This window comes from Sciurus vulgaris (assembly GCF_902686455.1).
Source record: "Sciurus vulgaris genome assembly, chromosome: 1".
Lineage (NCBI taxonomy): Eukaryota > Metazoa > Chordata > Mammalia > Rodentia > Sciuridae > Sciurus > Sciurus vulgaris.
Window position 1 is genome coordinate 82,146,622 of NC_136461.1, and position 12,189 is coordinate 82,158,810.

The 12,189-nt window shown below is 32.2% G+C and overlaps 1 protein-coding gene across 3 annotated transcripts in view; it reads left to right on the forward strand.

Moving 5' to 3' along the window:
* The window catches only part of ABCD3 (ATP binding cassette subfamily D member 3), a 73,465-nt gene that overhangs the window by 35,156 nt on the left and 26,120 nt on the right, over positions 1–12,189 (forward strand). For 2 of the 3 annotated variants that reach the window (XM_079148578.1, XM_079148580.1), the window contains exons 4-8: positions 3,090–3,178; positions 6,560–6,629; positions 7,896–7,993; positions 8,319–8,442; positions 10,624–10,680. In XM_079148578.1, coding sequence (XP_079004704.1) covers positions 3,090–3,178; positions 6,560–6,629; positions 7,896–7,993; positions 8,319–8,442; positions 10,624–10,680 — 438 coding nt within the window. Of the gene's footprint in view, positions 1–3,089; positions 3,179–5,020; positions 5,091–6,559; positions 6,630–7,895; positions 7,994–8,318; positions 8,443–10,623; positions 10,681–12,189 lie in introns of all 3 variants that reach the window. The other variant, XM_079148579.1, reaches the window with a different exon arrangement.

Consider the following 12,189-nt stretch of genomic DNA (forward strand, 5'->3'; position numbering starts at 1 on the left):
CCTCAGCATTCTCTCATTCTGTAATTAGAAATATCACTGCCTTTGTTTCCTTCTCCTCCTCCCCTTGCCACATCCTTTTAGTCACTGGGCTCTTCTAATTTTCCTTCCTGTTCTTACCTGGATATTAATGTTCTTTAATTAGTTGCATTTCTAGCATCTCTCTTTTAAAATGTTTTCTGTCAAATTTATCATCTTAAAACACAATATTTCCCATATGATTTTAAAAAGCATTAACCTTATAATATTGTAATAACAAGATAAGGATAAGATACTCTCAAAGCACTGCAGTTCCCAGAGAGCTCACTGTTCTTCCATCACATGGGACTCATTCTCTTTTACCTTACCTTGGCATGGGTGTCCTTGAGAAACTCTAAGAAAATAATGTAATAATGTTTTTTCCCTAAATAGACAGGTAATACTTGTTCCTTAAAGAAAAAATTGAAAAATGCAGATGGCTACTTTTTTCTTATTCCTATCATCATCTCCCATTTTAATGTATAGTCTTCTTGTGTATGAACAAGTATTTTGATAAAAAGGAGATCACACACTTTTAAAATCTTCTCCTTCCTTTTTATTCTAAATGTTCTATTCAAGTACCCTGGAGTTTCTCATAAATAGTTTTCTCCTTTATATTCCTGCTGTTTTCACTGTGTGTTACCTGGATTATTACTTGTCTTATTGCTTCTCTCCTTGTTCACTCAGTCTTCTTTCTAAAACACTAATAAAAACATCTGGCTTCTTTTCTCTTGTAGTCACAATCTGACTGACCTTTCTTTCAATATCATCTGCTTAGAAGGTTTTTGGGTCTTACGATTAGACCCTGTGCTCTCGTGCTTTCGTTTGTTCTCAGTGTCTCCTCTCTGACATCCTGCTCCTTAACCCCCCATGCCAAATATGTTAAAAAAAAAACAAAACAAAACAAAACAAAAAAAAAAAACTTAACACTTGTTACCTTCTTTGTGAAGCTTTCTTATAACTCTTTAGGCACAATGTATTGTTTTCTGTTTTCTACACCTAACTGGCCTTGAAGAATCCGTATTGGAAATAGAAGTTTCTTTAGAAATATTTGTATATTACCCTCCCCCCAGTAACTTAGCAGCTGAGTGCTCATTTTGCCTGTTGCAGGGTGTGCAGCATGTATAGTGAGTGCAGGGCACTGTGGATGTCCCCCAGGAGTCAGTGAGGAGGTAGAGGGATCTTACTTGATGAGCCTCCCAGTTGTGTCTACATCTAGCTATGCCACAGAATCATTTTATGTACTGTCTCTGAGGGATGTAAAATCCAGGTTTAACCCCAGTTCAAAAAAGCAGAATAAACTCCTGTAGAAGTATAGAAATTGGAAGAGAGAAATGAAAATACAGCACATATGAATGTGTAGAAGTTTGTACAAACAAGATGTAAAGGATGGATGTCTAAATTAGTGCAGATCTTTAGTTTCTATTGCATGCACACATTAGTAATAGGGAATAGTGGTAATTGGAAGGATAGCCTTTGTATGAAGGCATTTCATAACTGTCTAGTTCACTAGATTTTGTGATAGACAAGTAAACTTGGTACTCATTTAAAGAAAAAAATGAGCCAAGGATTTAAAGTGAAGAAAAAAATTAGCTGTCTAATGTTTTATTTGTACCTTAGTGATTACCTTAGAGTTGAGATTATACTTAAAGTCTGAATTAAAAGTTGACATTTTAATAAGTTAAACTGACATCTACAGTTAGCATTTATTAATTGAACATGTATGCATGTAGGTAGCATTTAATAAATGCTAATTGTAGACGTCAGTTCTTTAGGTTCTTCTGTTGTCAGTTGAATACTGTGGGATGTTGGGATAGTGTAGGAAGGTGGTATCTTTCTAGCTAGCTGGGGCAAACATTGGGGTAGCAGATGTCACAGCTCATTTGCATAATTTATTTGATGTCATGTAATATTTTATGCTTATGACTATCTGCTTTGTCTAACTTTCAAGGGCCATATTTCCAATATCTTTACCTTTAAAAAAATAATATTTGTTTCACAAAAAGTATATCAGATGCAGTTGTCCCTCACTTCAATAACTTTTGAACACAGTGTCCAACAACTCCCTCCCTCCAACTCCCCAGGTCCTTTCCCTGACTTTAGCTTGTATGTTACTCTCATATTCTTCTAATTTATGAAGTTTAAGATCAGCTTTGAATGTGTGTGTTGATGCAGGAGGAGAGAGTGTGTCAAGATTCTCATCTCTTACTGCTTCTTGATCCATCTTGCACAGCTTTGCTTAAGTAATATTCTCAGAACATCCCTTTTTAACATTTTGTTCTACTTAATAGAAGCTTACAATAATTTTATATTGGCTAAATTTTGACTGTTTAAGCAACACCATACTTCATATGGTTTTAATTTCTTTATTCCCCCATTAAATTCTTTACCTTTTCTTTTTACCTGCAATCTTAGTTCTCTTCTTTGTTTTAGTCTATTTAATGTATTTCTATGCCATAACTGTCTTGCTATTTCAAACCTTGGCATCCCATCACTTTTCATATGAAGTTATACAAGAATGTGCGCATGAATTTCCTGTTTTCTTATTTTTTTTATGTGTAAATCTTGCCTGAATAACTCAGTTGGAAGCCCTATGAAGATAGGGGCACTATGAGATTTTTCTAACTGAACCAAACTTATTCTGCTTAGGCAAAATATTAGGCTTCAGATTTGTTAGTGTTTAATTACATGTTAACCACTATTGTTGTTTTCCTTTGTTAAAGTTGTGTATTTAAAAAAAAAAACAAAAAAATCAAGAAAATCACAATATACTGATTCAGGTAGTCTAAGTTATACTTCTAACTTCTGTCATTGACTGTATGATGGCAAGTCATTTGACCTGCCTAGGATTCACTTTTGAATTCCAGATGAGAAAGATTAAGTGATCTATAAGACCTTTTCCTTTTATTTTATAATTTTATGTTTCCTTTTAGCTATATTAAAAAATTGACTGTAGCTAAAATGTAGTTCAACTGTATTAAGCTAGAATAAAGCTTTACCAAGAATCTTTACCAGATAATGTTTCTTTTAGCTTTTTCGAATGCATTAAATTTGTAATACTTGATTTATTTTAGACAGGATACTTGATACTTATTGCTGTTATGCTGGTGTCTCGAACATATTGTGATGTTTGGATGATTCAAAATGGGACACTCATTGAAAGGTACGTGTTCATTCACCTTCCATGTGTAAATATTATACATGTGAAATACTAATTTGTCTCATATTTAAGCTTTGTCTTATGAAACAAAAAGTATTTATAGATAAAATAAAAATATTTATTAACAAAAATTCTAAATTAGGCAAAGGATACTTAAGTCAAATTTTGTGTTCATTTACTTAAAAATTTTTGTTTCCCATGTGGCAGGCACTGTGCTACATGATAATAGGGATATATGTACACCAATGAAGAGGAGAAATTCTGTACCAAAACTTGCTGAGCTGACATTTTATAGGGAATTAGAGACAATTAACCCCAAAATTAAAATACAGTACAAGTGTGATCATGAGCCACCAAGTGGGGTATCAGAAATGAATAAGCTAATTTGGAGGAAAATATCAAGGCATTTAAATGAATCACATTAAACATGTTGATTAGAAGGAAACAATTCTTAGACCTTTTTTCTGCTTCTGAATTTAGTATTTTTATATTTTTTTCATTGTAGTCTTCCTATATGTTATTAATCACAATTGATAATTTTGATTTAGCAACTTCAGAAATGTTAGATGCGATATATTAGGTTGTTACAACCATTAACCATTTGTTAATAAAGAATTTATTAGGATACTGTCTTGAACGTTAATGATAATGGTGAACAAGAAGGAAGTTACTATGTAGCATGAGCCAATTTATTATTTTACGACATAGTCAACCTATTGGATCCTCAGTTTTAAATTTTAATTGTGAGTGGTATGGTGGCGCACCCATAATCCCAGCTACTTGAGAGACTGAGACTGGAGGGTCCTGGCTGAGCTTGAGTCTAGCCAGGCAACAGAATGAGATTCTGTCTCAAACAATAAAACAAAATAGAGATTTTTTGGGGGGGTACCAGGGTTTGAACTCAGGGCACTTGACCACTGAGCTACATCCTCAGCCCAATTTTGTATTTTATTTAGAGACAGGATCTCACTGAATTGCTTAGCGCCTTACTTTTGCTGAGGCTGGCTTTGAACTCTTGATCTTCCTTTCTCAGCCTCCTGAGCCACTGGGATTATAGGGGTGTGCCACCATGCCTGGCTAAAATAGAGATTTTAAAAACAGTTTTTTATTTTTTTTTTCTGCAAGTTTCTTAAGGTATTTTGATATTCAAACTTATAAAAAAGTTGCAAGACTAGTATAAGAAATTTCCTCATACTCTTAATTCACATTCACCAATTGTAAAATAGTAATTTTGAAGTTGTTGATTTTCTACTAAGTAAATATTTTTGAGACTGCTATGTATGAGATCTTTGATATTTGGTTAAATACTGATATTTAATATTTGGTCAAATTAAAAAGTTCTAAAATACTGTGCATTCATAATGGGGGACAGTTTTATTTGAAAACTTATCACATTTCTCTATCTCACTATATAAAATACATTGTCAGTGGATTTATCCATCTTATCCTTTTTGCCTCTTCCAGTGTAGTTCTAGATTCGTGCATTTCTGCTAAAAAGTCTCCAAGAGATTTGTTCTTAATGCACTTCATCTTAATATTCTTTGTATAATATAAGTTCATTTGTTTATAGTGTCTGATGACTTTGTAGTATAGATGGATCTTAATAAGTCAGACATGTCTTTAAGGTGCAAACTATAATTCAATAAATGCAGATGCGAAGGAGAATCCTTCTTAACCTGTTGCTGCTTTATCTCATCCTAAAGATATATTTTATTTGCACCCATTTGGCTACAAGCATTTTAAAACTTACCTATCTATTGTAAAAGGTCCTTTATGTATTTTGGAAGTACTAAAGATTAGGACTACTATAAAATTTCACTGTTAATTATTATTTTTCCTTTGCAGTGGAATAATAAGCAGAAAAAAAGCTCTATTCAAGGAACCATTTTTTAAATTTATAGCTGCTACTCCAATGGTAAACCATTGCTGAGTGATGGCATGTGCTTTACCAAATTTTAATCTGGTGTGCTTCACAGCTTGGGCAGCACTAAAGCACTTTGGTTTTATGTAGTTTGGTTCAGTTTTAACTTAAACTTTTGTACTGTCTCAATTGCTTAATGTTTCTAAATTTATTGCTGAAAACAACATTTTTGTATGGTTCCATTTTAGCTTCTAGTTTAAAATTTTTTATAGACTTTATTTGCTTTTTTAAGGGGTTATATAAAAATTGGACTTTGAATTTTTCAATCAATCGAAGGTAACATATCCCAAAGTGTTGTCCAAGGAAATGCTACGTGCTATAAGCCCTTGTCAGAGAGTTACAATGATATTATATGTTAAAATCTTTGAGAAGGTCTTTGGTAAAGACATTTATTAGCTTTCTTTAACCCAAATTCCCCTAAATTTATTTACCTATTTCCTCATGAAAAGGAAATTATTTCTCTATCATATACCTGTGATTTTTTGGTGGAGCACTCTGTTTAAATCATTTAGTCCAGTGTTTCTTAAAATATATTTTGTTACATTTGGGAATATTAATGAAAATTCTTAGAAAAAGAGTTCTGTGATCAAATAAGTTATATCTCGTTAGTAAATCACAGACATCATACTCAGAGATCCTTTACTTATGGTACAATGACTTGCAAACTTTTTAATAGAGAACCCTTACTTTAAATTTTTTAATGTGTATTTTAAAGCCAGATAAGTATGTGAAATAGATCAAGAGCAGACAAGGGAGGAGCTGGTTTAGTTGAACTATGTCAAGGAATCTGAAGCTTTTGCAGAACTTTTTTGCAGCTTCTCCAATCCGTAGTTGAGTCCTAGGGTTAGCAAACTAGGACCCACAGGGGGACTCTCACTACCATTCATATGTTTAAGGACAATTTTGTTAGCACATAAGCTAGGCCCTTTCTTGGCTGCTCTTACTTCACAGTGGCAGAAGTGAGTAGTTGCAACAGTGACCTTAAGGACTATGAAGCCTAGAATTCTTATTCTTGACCCTTTAAAGTAAAAGTTTGCTATTTCAATTTCCATAGTAACCCATTTCTGGGGCTATGGAATTTGATAATTGTTTCACTACCTAAACTCCTTTTGTGGCAACTTAAGCCTTTTTTATAAATTGCCAGTTTTAGTAAGGAAATACTTTTTTCTTTTTTGGTGGTGTTGGGGTCTCACCCAAGGCCTTGCACATGCTAATTAGCTCTAGCTTTACCACTGTTCTGCAACCCCAGCTCCTAGTTATCATTCTTACTTTTGTCATTTGCAGAGTGAGAATCAAGCAGGCTCTTTTAAATGATAATGTTTCAAAGGCTGAAAACCTCTTTTGTAAGAAAAGATTTTTTTCATCTTTTTTTTCTATTTTTTTAATTCAGTAGATCTTTACAGAAATTTTTGTATTAATTTTGCTTCTTTTGCAACTAATACATTGCATGTGGTGGTTTGCAGTGGTATCATTGGTCGTAGCAGAAAAGATTTCAAGAGGTACTTATTCAACTTCATCGCTGCCATGCCTCTCGTAAGTTTCATTCTTTAAAAATCTTATTCATATAGGGAAAATTTTCATCTTATTAAAATCTTTAAGGATTTTTACTTATTAAGTTCTTTAAAGATTTATGATACGAAGTTCCAGTTTCAATTTAGTTTTTAAATTTGTAGACTAATTTTTAAATGTAAACCATTACAATAGGTTAAAAAAAAATAAAAGAAGTTGTGTGGTTCAATTTCATTTGTAGTATACATATGTTAGTGGGTTTTGTTTTAACTTTCAGGACAGATTTTCCCCAGTGTTTAGTCGCATTAGTAGCACTCCTCTTCTAGTGGCTTCACCCAAAAATGTTTCTAGATACTCTGCCAGATTGACGGTGAGGTAGGGAAGCATTTCTCCCTGGTTGACAGCAATTGCTTTAGACCCTAAACTACTATTATAGGAACTTGAACTACTAAATATAATTTAAGTTAAATTAGAATTTATGATCTGAGTTTATTAAAAATAATTTATTTTGAAACATAAGTGATTTTCTTAGCATGGTTCTCATTTTTACCTTATTGACCCTGTAGGAATTTTAGTGTTCTAAATTTGGGGATAGAAAGGAGAAACTTGATTGTAAAAATACAATTAAATTGAAAGAATGTCAGAAATTCTAGCTTAATAAACCTTGATGGTGGGCATAAGCAACATAGATATCAAAGATGGTGATTCAGTAGAAGACCAGTGTTTTACAAATACTACTTGAGAAAAATTTTGGTATATGTGAGTTTGAAATGTAAATATGAGTTCAGAATTATGGAAAGATTAATTTTAATATAATCATGGAAAACATTAATAAAGATGACTGTCTAAATAATCTGTAAAATGACATTAATTGTTGTAAAACCTATACTATTATTTAAAACAAATTCAATAGAATTCCATTGTCTAGGGATGTAGTGCTAAAAGCAGGCAACAAAAGGTATAAAAATCAATGTTTGTACTTCTAAAAGCACTTCTTTACATTGTATAGAAAGATGATAGCTTTGATTTTTTTTTTCACAAAAAGTTATTATCTCATAATTACTAATATTCTAAAATTAAGTTCCAAATAAGATTTAACATAGGGGTAATAAAAGCCATTTGCATTTGTTTTAGCTTGTTCTCTTTGTATTGTTGTAAATTCTAAGAAAACAATTGAATTATAATAATATGAACTATCAGTTATAGAAATCATGTGGATACAGCAAATTGGTAAATTATATCTTAGTAAGAAGTAAAGCAAAACCAATAATATTTGTTTGTTTATTTTAGATCTCTCTGGTTAATAATTTCTTGAAGTATGGGTTAAATGAACTTAAACTGTGCTTCCGAGTAAGGCTCACCAGATACCTCTATGAGGAGTATCTCCAGTAAGTGATGGTTTGCTTTTAAATTAAAAATACTTAAATTGAATAGTTAATATTTGTGATACTGAGATATAGAAGTTTTTCTTATTTTTTTGTATATGACCTCTCAGTTACTTGGAATCTAGTCCTGACTCTGGTTGGCAAGTCATTGTTCTCCAGACTTGCTTCCTCATATCTAAAATAAGTTAAGACAATCCTTACAGTCTCTTCTGTCACCAAACCTTTCTGTTTCTCTGTGTTTGCACCAGGTAGCATAATGTGAATTTTTTGTTGTTGTTATGTGTTTCATGACACTTGTTTTAAAGGTATTTTCTTATTGCTATTTTAGAGCTTTCACATATTATAAAATGGGAAATCTGGACAACAGAATAGCTAATCCAGACCAGCTGCTTACACAGGATGTAGAAAAATTTTGTAACAGTGTAGTTGATCTGTATTCAAATCTTATTAAGGTAAGTTTCTCTATTTTTAAAAAATTGGTAAATTTGTTGAATTTTGAATCTGAACAAATTTACATAGAATTGACTAGATGGATGGGACAGTAGCATATAAATATTCAGTGCTTTTTATAAGAAAATTAGAGTTGTTTTAATAGTTACAATTATAAATTATTTTTTATATTTTTTTTTGGTGAGGTATTTTGACCCAGAATTGATCATTATCACTGTCTTACAAAGATTTTATAAGAATCTTCAGGTTGATACCTCTAAAATAACAAACATCTAAATTCTCATCTCTTGACTTGTGTACATTTGAGTTGCTGGAAATTGACTTAATTTATGTATCTAATTCCACATCCTTAAAACTACAGATAAAGGGCTTCTTACCTTTTCTCTGTTTCAGTATCTCCAGTTCTAATAGATCATTAAGTTATAGATAAAAAAAACTTTTATATGATGTAAATTTATTTGTTTTCTAAATATTGTTTTTCCCTCATCTCAGAATATTGTCAAAGCTCTTGACTTTGATAGGCTTTAACCAGTTTTCTTTTGAACTATTAAAAGACAGTTCTTGTCTTACTCATCTTCTCTCACCATCCTTGCACTTCTGCTATAGTTTTCTCACTAATCCAGCTTCTTTGTCATTATCTTCTGCACTGAGGAGCACATTTAACAGGCACTTGTAAGATTGTCAATCCAGCATCCCCTCCCCTCTTCATCTGAGATGCTCCAGTTTCCACTCTTATCTACATAACTGCCTTGGACTAAGGTAGGAGCTTGTCTCAAACTGGACTGATTAGAGTATCTTTGCCTCCAGTCACAACTGACCCAGATATCCAACCTTGGTACAAAAAATTGTACATAAGGGACTAGGTCAGGTTATAAGACTGGAAATGCTCCTGCTTCAACTGCGTGACTGGAAAGAAAAACAGTACTTGAAAAAGTGATATATATCCACAAGAGCTTCCCTCCTTGTGTACAGGCCCTCTGCTAAAATATTCTTATTTCATGCCAAACTTTGTTCTTTTTTTAGCTCTCCAGATGCCTTTGCTAACTGATCTGAACTCTTGGGGAACTTAGATAACTACAAATAGTTCAGTAATTCAGCTTTCTTTCTGTTCCTATTACTACATTTAAAGTTTGTTCTGTGTGTGTGGCAGGGGGTAGAGGACATAGGGTTTATGAATGGGGGATTTACATAAAACTTTTCATGTAATTTTGATACCAGTTCTGTAGGCAATTTATCATATACTCTTTACATCTTGGCACTTGAACAAAAGTGTAGTTTAGGTCTTGTCACATCTATAATAGAAAAGAGTATTGTTGAATTAATTATATGTGCCCTGCAGTGAGTTTACTGTTTTAAATATCTAATTGTTTGATCTCTGACTTAAATTGAGTCATTTTTTGGTCAATGACTTTAAAATGTCCTTGAATTTATAAGTATTTCTAGTTTCTTGATAATTTATAGGGTAGGGGGAAGGAAAATAAAAAGGAAAAAGAAAAAGTAGATCTTGACCAAAGCATAAACCATCTCTTCTAGTGAAATGTGGATATTAGTATACAGGGGAAGCTATAGACTTCAAGTGAATAAGCACAACTTGGGGTTCTTGAAACACTTCAATGTGCATGCCACTAATGGTATGTCAGTTGACTTCTGCGAGGAGAAGTATAAGTAAGGTGGTTCTAGAAGCTGAGTTTTATGTCACAAAATTATATTCATGGGCTCTCTTGATAATTTCAGTTTATAAATGTTGTGATAAAATAACAGAAACAAACAGTATTAGAACAGGAACAGAGCTTGTGAAGATGATTAGAACTAGAAAAGTTGACAGCAGATTTGAGGCTACAACTCAGGTATTTTTGTCCTGTGTCTTTATATTATATTGAGAAATCACTAAGTTGCTAATGGTTAGTTATCACAATAGGGCTGTCTTAACTGATAGAAAGTGATGATTGTTTCTCCTATGTGATGGTCAGTAGATGTTGTTAAGGTTATCTTCATTTTAAGTTTCTTGAGATAACTGTGTTTTATGTAGTCATTGATCTGTGTTCTATTATTGTACTTCATACTCAGTGTGAACTCTACATGTTGATAATTTTTAGATATCGAATAACAATTTGTATTTAGCATGTATTTGGCAGTTCAGTTCTTCAATTTTAATTTTCTGTATTCTAATATTTATTTTACAGCCATTTTTAGATATAGTTTTATATATTTTCAAGTTAACAAGTGCAATTGGAGCTGAGGTGAGTGTACTTTTATTCCACCTTTTAAATTGCTGCATTACTGTATTGAGAATAGCTTGATGATCTAAGAATTTTTTTTGTATCTCAACATGTTTTCACATGATTCACCTAATAAAATATGGTTATAAACTGTACTAGAGATTATAAAAATTCTAATTTGGCTTTTTTTTTTAAATATTTTTTAGTCATAGATGGATACAATACCTTTATTTTATTCATCTATTTTTATGTGGTGCTGAGGATCAAACCCAGTGCCTCACATGTGCCCGGCAAGCACTCTACCGCTGTGCTACCACCCCAGCCCTAATTTGGCTTCTTAATTTCCCTGAAGTCAGACACTTAGAAAAATTTTATAGCAGTAATAACTAGAAGTACTTAAACATTGAACACACATGCACTAATGTCTAAAAGGAGATTTGGAGACAACCATTTTAATATAAATTTTGAATGTTAAATTTCAGTAATACATTTAGAATGCTCACAACAATTTTAAGACTATTTTATAATAATATAACTATCCCATGAGCTTTAATTACCTTTCCTCTGATATTTTTCATGGCAAGAGTTACCTTTAAATTTTCTCTTGTGTTCTCATTCAGTCATTTAATATGTAATGTCATATTATTTATAACACAGCCATGTATAGTGTGATTGTTTTATGTGTATGTGTACATGTATGCATTTTTAGTTGATTAATAAATAAATTACATAATGGTTTTTGTTGCTTTCTAAAACACCAGGGGAAGTGGTTTTATTTGCCTTTTTTTTTTTTTTTTTTTTTTTTTTTGCCGTGCAGGGGATTGAACCCAGGGCCTTGTGCTTGCAAGGCAAACACTCTACCAACTGAGCTATATCTCCAGCCCTATTAGACTTTTTTAGTCTAGCATCTTAACCCTTTGCTATCTGTAATTCATGTTAAGTCATTCTCATCTTGTTTTTATTGTAAGCAAGTGACTAGATTAATCTGTCTTATCTCTATGCTATAATACTTTTGTTTTTATACTTAAATATGTCTCTATGTATTTCTGTTAATGTAATTTTCCATTTTTTGAAAACAGAAACTATGTTTTAGTTATCACTTTGGCTCATATTTTCAGAAGTTTTTGAAAGGCATTGAATCGATAAGGTTTTTTTTTTTTTTTTTTAAATTTTTGGTGGTTCTGGGGCTCAAACCAGGAGTCTGGAACATGCTAGGCAAGCACTCTACCACTGGCCTGCACCCCCAAACCCTAGGTTTAATTTAAAAATAATCTTGAATAGATACTGTATTTCACATACGTTATGTTAGATGGTATGAATGAAAAGATGATTAAATTCCCTCTGAAGAGAAATTGCAACATGTGAACAATATGTGAAATATGTAGTTATTCAAGCAATTATAAAGCAGTATGAAAAGTCTAATAATGGAAGTGGCAGTAAAGTAGTTAGTATGTGGAAGAATTGGAGTTAATACTTGAGTTGTTTTGAGGAGATAAATAGGTGTTCATTAGATAGGTCAGACTTGCCAGA